This window comes from Orcinus orca, chromosome 8, assembly GCF_937001465.1.
Source record: "Orcinus orca chromosome 8, mOrcOrc1.1, whole genome shotgun sequence".
Classification (NCBI taxonomy): Eukaryota; Metazoa; Chordata; class Mammalia; order Artiodactyla; family Delphinidae; genus Orcinus; species Orcinus orca.
In genome coordinates this window covers 77,368,985-77,388,303 of record NC_064566.1, presented here as the reverse complement: position 1 = coordinate 77,388,303, position 19,319 = coordinate 77,368,985, and the positions used below count along the sequence as shown (strand labels likewise).

The 19,319-nt window shown below is 37.3% G+C and overlaps 1 protein-coding gene across 1 annotated transcript in view; it reads right to left on the bottom strand.

The window, feature by feature from the left end:
- Positions 1-19,319, bottom strand: part of CEP126 (centrosomal protein 126) — a 118,398-nt gene that overhangs the window by 69,425 nt on the left and 29,654 nt on the right. Inside the window, exons 3-4 of the mRNA XM_049714074.1 lie at positions 12,446-12,591; positions 5,232-5,343 (exon numbers count right to left, since the gene is read on the bottom strand). Coding sequence (XP_049570031.1) covers positions 5,232-5,343; positions 12,446-12,591 — 258 coding nt within the window. The remainder of the gene's footprint in view (positions 1-5,231; positions 5,344-12,445; positions 12,592-19,319) is intronic.

Genomic DNA, 19,319 nt, shown 5'->3' with positions numbered 1-19,319 from the left:
TATTGGGTGTGTATATGTTAAAGAGTATATATCCTCTTCTTGTATTGATCCCTTTAAATCATTATATAATGCTCTTTTTGTCTTTCATTATAGCCTCTGTTTTATTTTGTCTGATAAGAGTATTGCTAGCCCTGCTTTCTTGTCATTTCCATTTGCATGAAATATCCTTTTCTATCCCCTTACTTTCAGTTTGTTTGTGTCTTTTGCCCTGAAGTGAGTCTCTTGTAGGCAGCATATTGAAGGGTCTTGTTCTTTTTTTTTTTAACCAATCAGCTATCCTATTTCTTTTGATTAAAGCATTAATCCATTGATATTTAGAGTAATTTATTGATAGGTATGTACTTATTGCCATTTTATTACTTGTTTTCCAGTTGTTTTGTATTTTTTCCTCTGTTGATTTCTTCTTTTTGTTTCTCCCATTATGGTTTGATGATATTCTTTTGTAGTATGCTTGAGTTTCTTTCTTTTTGGTTGTTGTGTATCTATTGTAGGTTTTTGCTTTGTGGTTACCATGGGGTTCATATATGTTAACTCATAATTATATCTACTTGCTTTGAACTCATAGTCATTTAACTTTGAACACATTCTAAAAGATCTACGTTTTTTACTCCCCTCCCCCATATTTTGTTTTTGATGTATTTTTTACAGCTTCATGTTTATCCCATAAGTATTTATTGTAGTAGGAGTTGCTTTTACAACTTTTTGTCTTTTAATCTATGTACTGGCTTATTTAAGTGATCTTCAATCCCCATACATATGTCTTTCCTATTGGGATTTTTCCCTTTCTGATAGATTCTTACTTCTTTTCCATTTTGAGAAGACCCATCAACATTTCTTTTAGGGTAGGTTTAGTATTGCTGAATTCTTTTAGTTTTTGCTTGTCTGAGAAGTTCTTTATCTCACCTTCTATTCTAAATGATAATCTTGCTGGGTAGACAATCTTAGGTTGCAGGTTCCTCTGCCTTTTTACTGTATTTAACTTTCTGTATCTCTATGATTTTGGGTGAAACAGTTACCTATTGTGGTCTTGAAGCGGTGTTCTTATGTGGGTGTGTCCCTATGCAGACTGTGTGTGCCCAGTGCATTTGGTGGATTTGATGTGGATGCCAGTCATATCTTTCCTCATGGTATGCTGGCCTCTATCACCTTGGTAGGGAATGTGGCTAGTAATGGAGGAGTTAGAGCCTGTGTGGGGTGTGAGATGTACTTCCACTCTGCTTAGTGGCCATCACTGCCCTGTCAGGGGTGAGATCTGCTCTGAAGTTGCTGGAGCAGAGGCCCTGAGATTTTGGCTCAAGCTGGTTCTGCTTCCTTTAAGTGTGTTTTTCCTTCTTCTTGCACTGGGCCTTTGACCCAAAGGTGGGGAGTGCTGAAGCAAATGGGGCTCAGGTGCTTATAGAGGGCTGATATGCTGCCCTGTAGGCATCTGTGACTCCACTCAGATGTAGCCTAAGTTTGCATCTTTTCCCCTGTTGTGATTGTCCCAGATCTAGTGTAAGGCTATGGCATGGAGTGGGAGGGGTTGGAGCGTTTGCTTGTCTGGAACTGGGGAGCATGGAATGGTGGTCATGGGAGTTCAAGCACCTGCACTGCCATCAGAAATCTGGGCTGCTTCTGGGGTGCTGTTTAAGTAACTGCCAACAATGGACACTGTTCCACTTAGACCACACCCCAGGCCCTAGGTAGCCTCTGCATCTTTAGATTGAGTCTTTTCCCAGGTCCTGTCTGGCCTAGATCCAGGGCCAAGCTGTGGCTTGGAGTGAGCAGGGCTTGACATTCACTCGGCTCAGACTGGGGGGTGTGGCAAGGCAGCAGCCATGAGGGCACACCTCTCTCTGCCCTGTCCGGTGGTAAGCTAACACTTGCACACTCCTCATGAGTGGAGTCTAGGCTTCTCTAGCCTTTCAGTGGTTCTTCAAGCAGCCAAAGGGGCTTGTCTCCTATATGTAGGACCCCAGGAGGGGGACATCCAGTCTGTGGCTTGACCCACTCACTTCCCAGGGTGAATGTCTGCCTGTGTGATCTCCCTTTTCCTCTTAGTCCTCTCCCAGAGGCACAGGCCTCTTACCTGATGCTTTTCTTGCCATCCTAGCCAATTACATGTGTATCTTTCTTACAGCCTTGGTTGTATAGGAGTCCTTCTACATGTTTCCAGTTAGTTTTCCATTAGAATTGTTCCACATGTGGATGTATTTTTGAATTCTTTGTCAGGGGAGGTAAGCTCACATCCTCTTCATCTCCCACCTTCCCTACTCCAATTCTTACACTTCTATTTGATCAATATTCTTAAACTCTTATTTATGTCTCTTCTCTGCTGTGAAAAGGCATTTTCATTTTTTCTTCTCTCATCTTTTCCTTCTAACCACTGAAAATATTTTTATTCTTTGTCAGATTTATCCTTTTCTCACTATACAAAATAGTACTATTTTAGTTTAGGCAGTAATGATCTATCCCTTGGATTAGCCCATTAAGTTTTTTTAGTCTCCTTGCTTCCAATTTCTTTCCACTCTTTTCATTCTCCAACATTCATACCAATTATCTTTCAATAATAATAAAGAGGATTATATCACTTCATGCTTAAAAACCTCCACTGATTCTCTACTAGTTATAGGATAGAAATTAAAAGTTCCTAGACATACAAGAATTTCATATCTGATCTCAATCTACATTTCTAGATAATCTCCTGTCCTACCAGCAACACATACTACAGCCCTGCCACTCTGAACAAGTTCTATTTCCTTAGGTGTCTTTGTCTTTTACAACAATGTAGGCCTGAACATGCCTAAAATCAACCTATGCTACTTTAGAAGACAATGGGTACTCATTCTTTAAGTCTCCTCTCCAACGTCAAATTTCATAATTCTTTATCATTTTGCTAGTATTTCTGTAACTGTAACTACCATTAAAGAGTATTATAATGTAACTGCAAACCCTTCTTGGGCAGAGGACCATATCTCTTTCATATGTATAACCCTTGCTAATCAATGTCCAAATAATAGGTACTTAAGACACTTAACATTTTTATTCTCTACTTTTCTAGACTGCAATTCTGTTACTCATCAGTTTGACATCCATATTTAAACATGATAACATCTCTTCCATCTTAAGGGAAAAAGCCATATCTTGGCCCTATATCCCCTCTGGCTATTGTTCTACAGTTCTTTTCCTTTCACAGCCAAGCTACACTTGGTATTTTTTCTTTCTTGCTCTCCATTTCTTTCCAACTCATCACAATCTCTTTTCTGTCCCTATCCCTCCACTGAAATTTCTCTGACAAAAGTTGCCAGTGTGACTTTTTTGTTGTGAAGTATAGTGGACACATTGCCTCTAAGCTGGATATTTTTTCTTTGCCCCTCCTGATTCACTTCCCATACTTCTCTACTTGTCTCTGCTAGGCAGAGACCAAATGATCCCTTGCCGTTTGATTTATGGCTGACTTTGTTCCTCTGGCTTCCTCTCTTCTGGGCTTGGTTTAGTAGTGGCAATGTTACTCTACCTAGCAGCCCTCTCGTATAGCTATAGCTCTTTTCAGTTCAGGTCTGTGGTGGTAATACTGACTTTGTTGTCAGTTCTAGGGTTGCTTCATCATCCACTGTTGGCTTCCCAGTCTCCTTACTAACCTTTTTTCATTACCCCTTTTAAACATTACATGTTTTCTGCCAGTATCCTGATACAAACTTTTTATTTTACTGATTCCCTAGAAGCCATTTGATCTCTGTAAACTGCTTTTTTCCCCATGAAAGTCTGTATTTCCTTAGTTCTACCTTCTCTCACTATATAGTCCTGTATCAACCATTCTGTTCCTATCTGTAGGCTTCTCTTTTTTTCACTTCCTTAAATGTTACTGTTCTTTAGTGTTCTAACCTAGTTCTGTTGTCATAGTATATAATCTCCACAGGTGATCTCATCCATTGTTTTGGCTTCAAATGTCTTAAGCCTAGATCTTTCTCTTGAGCTCTAGACCCATATAATTTCAATTACATATATTGAAATAGCCTCCTGTTTTGTCCTCTTTCAATCAGTTATCAACACTTGTTCACAATAGATTGGAAAGATATGTTAAAAAAGAAAAGTTGATCTTATCTCCCATCTGCTCAAATCCTTAACTTCTCCTAAATGCTCAGGATAAAGTTTATATTCCTTAGCATGTAGGTCATTTACCTCTCCAATCTCACATCTAGTGAGCTATTGGTATTCTGCATTCTATTATTCAGCCATCTCTGACTCCTAGAACACATCATTCCTTCTGTTACTCTTGGCCTTTCCACATGCTCATCCCTCTGTCTGGAATACCAACTATCCACTTGTTTCATGATTAACTCCTATTTTCTTCAAAGTTTTGCTGAAGAGTTTTTTATTCCATGAAGTCTTTCTTGAACTATAATAAAGACTGAATGAATTTAATCGTTCTTAGATTTGATCAAGGGAACTATTTGCCACAGGTATTCTAAAAATGGAAGTACTTTAGTAAATAACATTATAAACAGGTAAAATATTAACATAAATTACATATGAATTGTAGACATCATTACATAAATTAATATTAAATATTATTATCATTACCCATTTGGTACTGTTCTATACTTTTTGAAGCATTATTTTACTTCTCTCCTAGATTATACTCTTGGGATTATATTTTTGAATATTACACTTCTCCATATCCCCTTCTCAATGCCTGATATAATGCTACGTACATAGTAGGTTCAAGAAACATTTATAATAAATAAATGGAAAATACAGGATGTCAGAGGGTACTCTCTGGTTGGTTGGTCCATCCTATTGCTTCAAGATAATTCATTTAAACTAACCTGGAGAGGAACCAGGAGGGACTGTAGCTTTTTAAAGATATCCAGGAAAGATTTTCAGTGAGGAAAAACCCATTTCTACCATAAAGTTACTCCTCTTACCTAAATTTATATCATTACAACTCAAAATTTTTTTTTCTCTCAGTAAAACCAATATCAATATTTTTAAATGGGTTTTATGATAATTCCCATAGAAAAGTACTAACATAGGCAGCATTGTAATACCAAAGACAACAAATTAAAATTCCTTACTCTTGAAGCAGCTTATATTGTACTCTACCTCAATTCAATGTGTGAAAATAAAATAGTAAACTCTAAAACAGAGGTAAGGAGTAACTGATGAAAAGGCCTACAAACTCAGCAACTAGAGAACTATTTAATTATTATATATTAGTAAATTACACATGATAATCATAAATTACTTACCTCCAGCCTATTATTGGTCTGTGGGAAGAGGGAAGGTTTACCTCTGATTTTAAGTTGGATTCCTGAATTTGTTTGAGGGCCTCTTCTAATGGAGGAACTGGTTTTTGAAAAACTAAGGGGATAATAAAGGTCAAATAGTACAGAAGCACTTCATCTTCAACACTCTCTTTATATATAACTTAATTGGTCAATGATAAAATACTACCTTAAAATTTTTGTAAAAAATATTTTTTAGAATAGTGTAAATATTTTAAATGTAGACACCCAATTCCCCAATAAGAAACAGTTACCTCAAAATTATCATCACCAATTTTAAGAATATTTATTTGGAAAAATGAAACATTGAGAAATGTCCAGCCTTTTTAGTGTGGCATGCAAACTCCATGATATCTGATTTCATAGTTCCATAAACTTCTGACAAAATTTATAAATATTCTTATGAAGAAAAGGGGAAGATATAAAAACACCATTTAACATTTATTGAGCATTTACTGTTAAATACATTATTTTTAAGCACTGTATAAGTTTAAACTAATTTAATTCTTACTAAGGCCTTTGAGGCAGATGCTATTTGAATCTCCATTTTGCATCTGACGAAACTGAAGCATAGAGAAGCTAAGTAACTTGTTCAAGGTCATACATTATATGGACACTCCTCCACATACCACTCTACACAACCTCTAATCCAACCCTAGATCCCATAAGTATCCACTTTCCCAAGAATTTCCATTGTGCACTTTGGTACACACCTTCTTGTTTCAGTTGAAACATAGCTTCTTTTTAAAGGATATTGCTTTTCCTTCAGCCCTCTTATGGGGAGGCACAAATAACTAAAAATAACTCAACATCTGAAGGTAGAATAGGTGACTTTCTAGCTCTCCAATGACACTAACAAACTGTTTCCTCCTTTCTTCTTTAAAAAACCCATGTCCTCAGACTTTTCCACTATTATAATGTTTGTTATTTACCTTAAAATGTTTAAGCAAAACCAGTATATTTTTATGAATGGGTTAGTTCAAACTTGAACTCTAGAGTCAAGGGGTGATTGCATAAAATACCAGTGAAAAATGCACAGTTACAAGATGGTTTGCTGGATATTCTAATCATAAAGGGCCAATCCTCTTGAGGCAGAAACTATCAAGCTTTAGATTTTGATTGTTTTTCTAATTAGCATAATCAATGTCTCAAATGGTTCCTTATTGGAAAAACTAATGGCCAGTTGCACAGCCTGATGAATGTTAAAAATGGATTTTCTTTGTTGAAATTTAAGATATTTAAGTGGACTTTCCTAAAATATTTTAATCACTCTCTACCCTTGCATGAACAGAGAATAAGAATCTAGGGAGGTCTATACCCTATACCCTTACAGATGGTATTGAGGTTTGATCTCTGATTAGTCTTGGCTCCAGCTGTTAAACAGGAATATTTCTGATGGTCCAATACCAGAAGGCACGTAAATTTTGTCTCTGGAATGTGACTGTGTAAGTCTGAGTGAACCTTTCATATAAAGTGTAGTCAAAGCACCTAAAAGGACACAGAACTGGGACTTTATTGAGCTTAGCGAACAAGTAGTACCAATCGTTTTTTGTCTGCTTTGCTAAAAAATGTTTAGTTGTGCTAGACTATAGTCTGAGACTTTGCTTTTATTAACACTCACCACTTACTGTCTATCAAAGAGAACTTAAAAACTACCTTTAAAACTAAGGTAGTTTTACAAACAGTTTACAAACACCCATTACTCTTTCTTGTTGCTGTTGTCTAATGACCTTCTAGTCACTACCTCATATTCACTGATGAAAATTTAAGTTTACATTTTTTGTGTACTTATGGTGTATTCGGGCTTTATTATTTCATTTAAACCACTAGGCTCCTCCTTCCAGTTCTTTTGCTCTAATATTCTAACTCCAACATTCTCTGACTCCAAAAATTTTCTGACCTCATCGGAACTCCCAATCCCTTTTTCGAAGCAAGGGGAAGCATCAGCTATCATGCACATAGGGTGAACCTTTGGTTTAACTCTCATAATTTGGGAATAAACTAAACCAATAGACAATTAAATAAACAGTTATTTATCATAGCTTTGTTGTTGCTCTTCACTCATGGCATTACATTTTCTTAAAATTTTAATCTAATATTTTGTACAGGTAATATATTCATGTTCAGAAATCAAAAAAATAAAATACACATTTGGAAATCTTGCTCTTATTGCTCATTTGTGTATTCTATCACTGTTTATGCGAATACAAACATACATAAGTATATATTCTATTTTAAAAAGTTGAAGTATAGTTCATTTACAACACTATATTAGTTTCAGGTGTACAACACAGATATTCAATATTTTTATAGATTATACTCCATTTAACATTATTAAAAAATAATGGCTATATTTCCCTGTGCTGTACAGTATATCCTTGCTGCTTGTCTATTTTATACATAGTAGTTTGTGTCTTTTAACCCAGCAGTCCCCAACCTTTTTGGCACCAGGGACTGGTTTCGTGGAAGACAATTTTTCCACAGATGGGGTTGGGGGGTATGGTTCAGGCAGTAATGCGAGTGATGGGGAGCAATGGGGAGTGGCAGATGAAGCTTCACTCGCTTGCCCACTGCTCACCTCCTCCTGTGCGGCCCTGTTCCTAACAGGCTACAGACCAGTAGTGGTCCACGGTCCAGGGGTTGGGGACCCCTGTTTTAACCCATACCCCTATTTGTTCCACCCTTTCACCCTCCACACTGGTAACCACTAGTTTGTTCTTTGTATCTGTAAGGTTATTTCTGTTTTTAAATATACATTCATTTGTTTTCTTTTTTTGATTTTGCATAAGTGATAACAGAGCTTGTCTTTCTCTGACTTATTGCAATAAGGATAATACTCTATAGGTCCATCCACATTGTTGCAAATGGCAGAATTTCATTCTTTTTTGCGGCTAATATTCCATTGTATATATTTTCCCTAATTCAGTTAGAATTCTTATTACTATTGCTGTGAGTTCTTTATCTGGTAAATTATTTCTGTTTCATTATTTGTTTTTTTCTCTTGCTCTTTCAATGGAGACAAATTCTTCTGTCTTCTCATTTTGCTTAGCAGTCTCTGTCTCTATGAAATTAGGTGAAACAGCTACCTATTGCTGTCTTGAAGGGGTGTCCTTATGTGGGAGCATCCCTATACAGCCTGTGTGTCCAGTGGTTTTGGTGGGAGGGCTGGATTTGACATGAACACAAGTCATGTATTTCCTCAGGGTGTGCTGGCAGCTATCACTTTGGAAGGATGTGGGGCTGAAGAAGGGGGTGGGGGAGGTCCAGAGCCAGGAGTGAGCTGGGGCTTCCTCTCTGCTCAGGGACTGTCACCGCCTTATTGGGGCCAGGGTCGGGTCCCAAGTTGCTGGAGCAGAAGCCCAGAAGGGTTGGGTCTGAGCTAGCTCTCTTCCATTTAAGTGTGAGCTTCCCCTCTCCCAGCACCAGCACTCTTGCCCCTGACGTAAGCAGTGCTGAAACAAGAGGGGCCAGTGTGAGCTCTTGGTGTGTGACCAGGTGCAGGCTGCAACAGTTTGGCCACATACAGAGTTTGGGCTGCTTTTGATGTGCTGCCTGTGCAAGTGTCCATAATGGCTGCCCTCACCCAAAGGATACCACTTTGGTTCTGAATTGCCTCTGTGTCTCATGGCTGAGCTGTTTCTTTGGTGGTGGCAGCCCTAGTTCCAGTGTGGAGCTGTGACATGAAGTAAGCAGGGATTGAGCATTCACTTGGCTCAGGCTGCGGTGTGCTCCAGAGCAGTTTCAGGAAACCAGTCAGCCACCTGCGCAGTTTCAATATGCCTCTCTGCCCTCTTTTGGGAGTAAGCAAGTGTGCGTGTACTCCCCTCAAACTCAAGTACAGGCTTCCCACAGCCCTCCTGTTAGTCCCACCAGCCCTCCAACCAGCCTAGGGGCTCATCTTCCCTGTGTTGGAGTCCAGGACTGGGGCGCCCAATATGTGGCTGGAACAGAATCACTCACTCCCCAGGGAGGATTTCTGCCTGTGTAATCTCCCTTTTCCTCTGAGTACCCTTCCTGGAGCACAGGTCCCAACCTTATCACTTCTCTTTCTTTCCTACCCTATTCCATGTGGATCTTTCTTTCAGCCTTGGCTGCACAGGAGTCTTTCTACCAGTTTCCAGTGAGAACTGTTTCACATGTAGATGTATTTTTGATGTGTTTGTTGGGGGAGGTGAGTTCTGTGTCCTCCTACTCCGCCATCTTGATCTCCTCCCTTAATATATATTCTAATTTCCCTCTTGTCTTACACGGAAGGTAGAATATTATGTATACTGATATGAATCTATGCAATTTGGGGGGCTTCATTAAGAAAAAATACTGCAAAACTACTAATATAAAATTAGATGTAGAGGCCATGACAGTGAAACTGAAACCTTATTGGCTTTATGGTAAATCTATCTCTGCTGGAGTTTGTTCCATATAAGTCCATAAAGAATTTCCCAGTTTTTTAATAGCTGCATTATATTCCATTGAGTGAATGTGTACGTCATTTGTTTTTACTAAAACTCCTCACTTTCTGTACGTAGGCCCTTGGGTAGTCAGCACCCCCTCTGGGGCAAATGATACTCATGAGTGGTGAGTACTCTGAGGCATTTAATACAACTGACCACATCCGCTTTCTTAAAACTACCTTTTCTTTTGCCTCTTATAACAATTTTCTTTGTTTGCTTTTGTTTCCCATCCTACTTTCTTGATAACTACTTTTCAAAATCCATTTTTAGTTTTCATTTCTCTACTTATAATAAATGCTAGTGTGCACTAAGGTTCTATTTTAGGCCCTATCTTCAGTCTGCATCTATATCCAATATTTACCTTACCTTTCCACGTGGCTTCCTTTACCAACTATATATCTATTCATCAGTGACTCTTAAATGTAATTTCTATTCCATATCTTTTTCTTAAGTTTCAGATACATATTTCTAGTTGTTGATTTGATTTCCCTATTTGCATGAGTCATGGGAAGCTCAAAATCAATGCATTTAAAACTTAATAATCTTTATCTCTAACCTGATTCTTCTTCTTTACTTGCAACCTTGATTAATATCATCATCCACCAAAATAATTGATTCATTAACCAAGTCCTTACTGAGTGCTAAAAATTTGTGAGGCTATGCGCTAGTTCCTAGGGGCACTGTTCTCCTAGTCTTTCTTCCAGCCATCTTGATAAATTAGTAACTGAATCTATTGATTATATCTCTTGACTATATTACCTCCTGTCTCTATATCCAGTGCAGTGCTTTAATTTAGCAGCTTAACACTTCTTGCCACAAATACTGAAATAGTCTACTACTGGTCTACCTACTTTAATATGTCTCTACTTCAATTCACCTTCCATGTTGTATGGATAATTACCTTTCCAACAAATCTAATTTTAGCACAGACTCTTAGTTTCCTACCTAATATCCATTTTCCCTTTGTTCCTTGGTGACACACCCTATATTGTTAGGGGTGGCAATACAGCCACATTAAAAAAAACAACTATATTTTTCCAGTCTCCCTTGCAGATGGAGTTGCCAATTAGATATAAGCAGATAGATGGGGGCTTCTAGGAAAACAATTTAAAGGGAGCTCAGAGGTATACCCTTCTGTCCTTTCCATTTCTTCCTTCTTCCTGTCTACAACACTGACATTATGTCTGGAGCTTCAGCCGCTACCATATGAACATGAGGGTAAAGCTATGTAAATCACATACTGAGGGCAGCTGAGCTGAGAGACAGAAGGAGTCTGTGTTCCCAGTGACTTTGCATAATCATCAAACCAGCTCCTGACTGCCGAACTGAGGACTTCATATTACACTAGAGAAAAATAAACCCCATGATGTTTAAGATATTATTATTTTTAGCAGTGTTACTAGCTGCCCTTACTTTCAGTAAGATCTTTTATTGACCCAGTTAACTGGCTTCTTTCCAGTTAAAAAACTTTAAGTGGACTGCATATTGGATAAAGACAAAATTCCTAGCATGGGATACAAAGTTCTTAGAGAATTGTTCCAACTCATTTTTCTAGCCTTATATCCATTTTTTTCCCCATCCTATGCTTTGGATACACTTTGTATTTGCAATGTATAATTTATTTGTAAAAGCTGTTCCTTATGTCTGGGATGTTTTTAAAATTGTCTCTTTGCTTGGCAAAATGCTTATTCTTTAAGATTCAAAATTTTCCAGGGATGATATCCCTCATATCCCTGTATAAGTTTAGTGTTCTTTCCTCTGTGCTCTCATAGTACTTTACACATTCTGCTACCATAGCAATTATATTTATTGACATTAATTGTTTATATCACTCTCATCTCCAAAATAAACTGTGAGGTCTTTAATGGTAGAGTACAATTAGATTTCTCTGTATCTCAGCATCTCAGCTTAGCCCAGGGCTGTGTACAATGGAGCACAACATATGTTTGCTGAATACATAAAGGTTCTGCTTCTCCTATTTTTTTGAAGCTTTGACATTTTGTTGCTAATTCTGTGTTACTATGTAAGGCATAAAAAAATATAGATGTGATATTGAAGAATCAAACATAATCATTTAAAAATTCTGAATTGGTTTCAGTCTTAGATTGTTGGATTATGTCACTCTGTACTTTTGTTTTATTTTGCCAGTCTCTCAAATATGAATTTGAGCAAAAATGTGGACAAAATGCCAAAATGAATCTGACATTAATTTACTAAACCTAACGACTTCTCTGCCGGTCCAGTGGTTAAGACTTCATGCTTCCACTGCAGGGGGCACGGGCTTGATCCCTGGTCAGGGAATTAAGATTCCACATGCTGTGTGGTGCAGCCAAAAAAAAAAAAAAAGGATATGTATATATATATATATATATATGTATATATATATAAATTTACTAAACCTAAATGCTAAATTTTCTTTTTATGTTAAGCTATTTATTAAATCAGTTTTAAAAAGACAAAACACTGTAAGCCAGTATTAAGTAGAATCAAACTTGTGTGCTTTCCAAATTTACAAATAGAGCCAACAAAATATTAATTCTCCAAATTAAACCTATATCAAATTGCAATTTTTCATTTCATTTTACTTTAGTCCTGTTATTCAAAAGGCATAGTAGCCTTTTTAGTCTGAATTTCCACTGTTTCTTAATTTATTTTATTGTCTACTCAAGCTGAATGTGATTATAACTTTCATTTTTTGTTTTTATATTGTTCTAGAAATTAAGGCACCTGTTCTCTTCCGCTGTGAAAGAGGAATATGGGCCCGCTGGAATTTTTCAGTAACTTCTTCAAACTTTTTTTTTCGTTGTTGAAGTATTTGTTCTCTGATTTGGTGTTCTCTTTCTTCTTGTTGTTTTCGTTTCTCTTCAAAAGCTCTGTATTTAAAACACAAAGTGGACAACAGAACTGACAATAAGTTTATAAAATCGCAACACAGAAAATAGTTCCAAAACAATACATTTATTATATGAGTGTTTTCATATTTCAAAAGTTTAATTACTTAGAAAAAACAAGTTTTAAATAAAAAAAGGCCCTTTGCTAAGAATTTAAATACCTTTGCAAATAGTAATTTCAGAACCTTATCTAGGTCTTTTGCAACTAAGAGAAGGCCTTTAATGAAGCTCTTTCTAATTTTGGGCAGGCCTGCACACACGTCCCCCTTCCACTTCCCAAGCCCTGCTGTGGAAAAAGTCTTTTCTAAAAAGCTACACTATTTTCTATAATGTGAAGAACTAACTCATTGGTAAAAAAATCAGTCTTGCAAATTATGGAGTAACCAGGAAAATATTGTATATTTCTCTTTTTCTTTTAGCCAAAAGTTCAAAATTGGCAGTCATGTTGAGTCTGAACTGTGCTAAAAATCTGGACAATTTACATAAAAATCTTGATTCTCGACTTCTCTTGAAAATATGAAAGATTTGGCAACCCTGGACTCTTATTCACACATGGTTATAAACACCTGCCCATAATTCTTACCATCTCTATTTTTCTTAACTATCCTGTTTCATTTATTTCTGATTGTCCCTAGGCATTTGAGTTTATATTCAAAGAATTAATTTCAAAGAATTAATTATGTTCATAAGAATGTGTGTGTTTGAGTGATTCAATAATTATCTTCTGGATAATGAGAAAAATGAAGAAGCAAGTTTACAACTCACTGGTAGAGAAACCTCCAAGTACCTCTTTGGAATACATGGGGTTGGGAGGTGGTTGGTAAGAACTCTTTAAATTTTTCAGTGCCATAGGTTACTATTAACCATCCTTCCGAAGACCTCCACTGGCTGGAGCATTATTCTAGTTTAATAACTCAGATTTTAGGAACTATAATTCTGGGCAGTAGGGCCATAGATCTTCAAGTGGTTCAATCTCTGTGGTAGGTATGAGGTAGTGGTGTGGTGCCACAGGTGGGAGAGGATATTTTTACTTCTCAAAACAATATCCTTCAAGAATTACCCCAGAATCCATCAGTGGGTACTTGAACCGGCCCTGCTGTCCCAGGAGTGCACGGAAACCTTTCACTACTAGGAAATCCGCCAGTGGCTTCCAGGACCAGCCAGGTGTCCTGGGAGTGTGTGGATAATGCCTCCCACTAGGAAATTTGCTAGTGGGTGCCAGGACTTTCCATGGTGTCCCAGGAGGGCGCAGATAGTTCCCTGCACTAGGAAATTCACCCAGAGGAGGGGCTGAAACCACAGCTGAGCCCCAGGGGCTATGTGACTAAGAAATAAGAGCTTAAATCTCCCCTCGTGGCTGCACAAACTGTGGACTTACACCTCGGTTGACAGCTTCCTAAATTCAGTGTCTGCGAAACATCTGAAAGGACAAGTGCTCTTGCATCTGGGATGGGTTTGGCTTTACCAGCTGTGGGCTCTGTGGGCATGTACATGTGGGAGTAGGGCCAGACCGAGTTTGAGCTGCCTCCATAGTCCCCACAGTGGGTCCAGGTGCATGATTACTGCAGTACTGGGACCTAACCTCAGTAGACCTGCACTGGTGGCTGGGTGAAAAGAATGTCCGAGAGTTACCAGGGCCAATTACCAGCATACCCACAGTTAAGGTGGGACTGAGAGCAGTGCCAACAACAGATACTTTCTGACCCCACACAGTGGGTGAAAGGGGACACAACAGAGCATATACACAGGTGAACAGCTCTAAAGGAGGAAAACTCAGTGGCTTCTCTCCTAGTGGGAATGCTCCAATTCTTCCTACCTTGCACCATAGATCAGAATCACAGTGAAGAAACAGATCTGGGGGCCTCTACTCCAACAACTAGGGAGCAGACTCCACCCCTGACAGGGCAGTGACAACCACAGAGCAAAGGGGAGCCCCTGCTCAATATCTAGGGCAATATCTGATCACCACAACACAAATCAAAGCCCCTATCAAGGGGATAACAGCACAAGCCTCTGGACCAACCTCTCCCAACAGGGGGCAGACACCAGAAACAAGAGGAACTACAACACTGTAGCCTGCAGAAAGGAGACCACAAACACAGAAAGTTAGACAAAATGAGATGACAGAAAAATAAGTTACAGATGAAGGAGCAAGGTAAAAATAGACAAGACCAAATAAATGAAGAGGAAATAGGCAATCTACCTGAAAAAGAATTCAGAGTAATGATAGTAAAGATGATGCAAGATCTAAGAAATAGAATACAAGCATAAATCGAGAAAAGACAAGAAATGTTTAACAAGGACCTAGAAGAACTAAAGAACAAATAAACAGAGATGAACAATACAATAACTTAAATGAAACATACACTAGAAGGAATCAATAGCAGAATAACTGACACAGAAGAATGGATACATGTGCTGGAATATAGAATGGTGGAAATAACTGCCACAGAACAAAATAAAGAAAAAAGAATGAAAAGAAATGAGGGCAGTCTCAGAACTTCTGGGGCAACATTAAACGTGGCAATATTTGAATTATAGGGGTCCTTGAAGAAGAAGAAAAAGAGAAAGGGTCTGAGAAAATATGTGAAGAGATTATAGTCCAAAACTTTCTTAACATGGGAAAAGAAAGAGTCACCCAGGTCCAGGAAGCCCAGAGAGTCCCATACAGGATAAATCCAAGGACAAACACACCAAGACACATATTAATCAAACTAACAAAAACTAAACACAAAGAAAAAATATTAAAAGCAGCAAGGGAAATGGAACAAATAACACACAGGGTAATCCCCATAAGGTTAACAGCTGATCTTTCAGCAGACACTCTGCAGGCCAGAAGGCAGTGGCAGGATATATTTAAAGTGATGAAAGGGAAAAACCTACAACCAAGATTAGTCTACCCGGCAAGGATCTCATTCAGATTCTACAGAGACATCAAAAGCTTTACAGACAAGCAAACGTTAAGAGAATTCAGCAAGACAAAACCAGCTTTACAATAAATGCTAATGGAACTTCTCTAGGCAAGAAACACAAGAGAAGGAAAAGACCTACAAAAACAAACCCAAAACAATTAAGAAAATGGGAATAGGAACATACACATTGATAATTACCTTAAATGTAAATGGATTAAATGCTCCAACCAAAAGACACAGACTGGCTGAATGGATACAAAAACTGGACCCATATATATGCTGTCTACAAGAGACCCACTTCAGACCTAGGGACACATACAGACTGAAACTGAGGGGTTGGAAAAAGATATTCTATGCAAATGGAAATCAAAAGAAAGCTGGAGTAGCAATACTCACATCAGATAAAATAGACCTTAAAATAAAGACTGTTGCAAGAGACTAGGAAGGACACTACATAATGATCAAGGGATCAATCCAAGAAGAAAACATAACAATTGTAAATATATATGCACTCAACATAGGTGCTCCACAATATGTAAGGCAAATGTAACAGCCATAAAAGGGGAAATTGACAGTAACATAATAATAGTGGGGGACTTTAACACCCCACTTACAGCAATGGACAGATCATTCAGACAGAAAATTAATAAGGAAACACAAGCCTTAAATGACACATTAGACCAGGTAGACTTAATTGATATTTATAGGACATTCCATCCAAAAGCAACAGAATACACTTTCTTCTCAAATGTACATAGAAATTCTTCAGGATGGATCATATGGTCAGTCAAAAATAAAGCCTCGGTAAATTTAAGAAAACTGAAATCATATCAAGCGTCTTTTCCAACCACAACTCTATAGACTAGAAATCAATTATAGAAAATACACCATAAAAAATACAAACACTTGGAGGCTAAACAATATGTTACTAAATAAACAATGGCTCACTGAAGAAATCAAAGAGAAAATTTTAAAAAGTACCTGGAGACAAATGACAATGAAAATATGACAATCCAAAACCTACGGGACTCAGCAAAAGTAGTTCTAAGAGGGAAATTTATACCAATACAATCCCAGCTCAAGAAACAAGAAAAATCTCAAATAAACAACTTAACCTTACACCTAAATCAATTAGGGAAAGAACAAACAGAACCCAAAGTTAGCAGAACAAAAGAAATCATAAAGATCAGACTAGAAATAAATGAAATAGAGGTGAAGAAAATAGAAAAGATCAATAAAACTAAAGCTGGTTCTTTGAAAAGATAAACAAAATTGATAAACCTTTAGCCAGACTCATCAAGAAAAAAAGGGAGTGGAATCAAATCAAGAAAACTAGAAATGAAAAAGGAGAAGTTACAACTGACACCACAGAAATACAAAGGATCATAAGAGACTACTACAAGCAACTACATGGCGAAACATGGTCAACCTGGAACAAATGGACAACTTCTTAGAAAGGTACAACCTTCCAAGATTGAACCAGGAAGAAACAGAAAATATGAACAGACAAATCACAAGTAATGAAATTGAAACTATGATAAAAAATCTTCCAACAATCAAAAGTCCAGGACCAGATAGCTTCACAGGCGAATTCGATCAAATGTTTAGAGAAGAGCTAACACCTATTCTTCTAAAACTCTTCCAAAAATTTGCAGAGGAAGAAAAACTCCCAAACTCATTCTATGAGGTCCCCATCACCCTGATACCAAAACCAGACAGATTGGAAGAATCAATATTGTGAAAATGACTATACTACCCAAAGCAATCTACAGATTCAATGCAATCCCTGTCTAATTACCAATGGCATTTTTCACAGAATTAGAACAAAAAATTTTATAATTTGTATGAAAACACAGAATACCCCTAATAGCCAAAGTAATCTTGAGAAAGAAAAACAGAGCTGGAGGAATCTGGCTCCCTGACTTCACACTATACTACAAAGCTACAGCCACCAAAACAGTATGATACTGGTTCCAAAACAGAAATATAGATCAGTGGAACAGGATAGAAACCCTAGAGGTAAACCCACACACTTATGGTCACCTAATCTATGACAAAGGAGGGAAGAATATACAATGGAGAAAAGACAGTCTCTTCAATAAGTGGTGCTGGGAAAACTGGACAACTACATGTAAAAGAATGAAATTAGAACACTCCCTAACACCATACACAAAAATAAACTCCAAATGGATTAAAGACCTAAATGTAAGGCCAGATACCAAAAAACTCTTAGAGGAAAACATAGGCAGAACACTTTCTGACATAAATCACAGCAAGATATTTTGACCCACTTCTTATAGAGCAATGAAAATAAAAACAAAAATAAACAAATGGAACCTAATTAAACTTAAAAGCTTTTGCATGACAAAGGAAACCACAAACAAAACGAAAAAACAACCCTCAGAATGGGAGAAAATATTTGCAAATGAAGCAACTGACAAGGGATTAATCTCCAAAATATACTAACAGCTCATGCAGCTCAATTAAAAAAAAAAAATCAAAAAATAGGCGGAAGATCTAACTAGACATTTCTCCAAAGAAGACATACAGATGGTTAATAAACACATGAAAAGATGCTCAACATCACTAATTATTAGAGAAACGCAGGTCAAAACTACAATGAGGTATCACCTCACACTGGTCAGAATGGTCATCATCAAAAAGCCTACAAATAACAAATGCTGGAGAGGGTGTGGAGAAAAGGGAACACTCCTACATTGTTGGTGGGAATGTAAATTGGTACAGCTATTATGAACAGTATGGCAGTTCCTTAAAAAACTAAAAATAGAGCTACCATATGATCCTGCAATCCCACTCTGGGGCATATGTCCAGAGAAAACATAATTTGAAAAGTTATATGCACCCCAATGTTCATTGCAGCACTATTTACAATAGCCAAGACATGGAAGTAAGCTAAATGTTCATCAACAGAGGAATGGATAAAGAAGATGTGGTGCAAATATACAATGGAATATTACTCAGCCATAAAAAGAATTAAATAATGCCATTTGCAGCAGCATGGACGGACCTAGAGATTATCATACTAAGTGAAGTAAGCCAGACAGATAAAGACAAATATCATATATATCACTTATATGTGGAATCTTCAAAAATGGTACAAATGAACTTATTTACAAAACAGAAACAGACTCACAGACTTAGTAAACAAACTTATGTTTACTAAAGGGGAAAGGTGCAGGGGAGGGATAAATTAGGAGTTTGGGTTTAACACAAACACTACTATATATAAGACAGATAATCAACAAGGACCTACTGCATAACACAGGGAACTCTATTCAACATTCTGTAACATCTGCTATGGGAAAAGAATCTGAAAAAGAATGGATATATGTTTATAATGGATTCACTTTGCTGTAGACCTGAATCTATCACATCATTGTAGATAAACTATACTCTAATATAAAAGTTAAATTAAAAAAATTTCTATATTAAACATATATTACTTGCATGATTTAAAAAAATCTTAAAGGTAGTTACAGAAAAAAGACACATTACATATAGGGGAGCAACAATATGAATGACAGCTAATTCTCAGTGAGAAACATGAAGGTCAGAAGGCAAGAGAGTGGCATTTTTATAGTGCTAAAAGAAAATAGCTCTTAACTCAGAATTGTGTATTCAGTGCAACTCTCTTTCAAAAATGAAAGCAAACTAAAGTTATCTTCAGATAAACAAAAGCTGAGAGTGTTTGTTGCCAGATGTCCTCCACTACAAGAAATGCCAAAGGAAGTTCTTCAGGCTAAAGGGAAATTACACCAGATGGAAACATGGATCTCC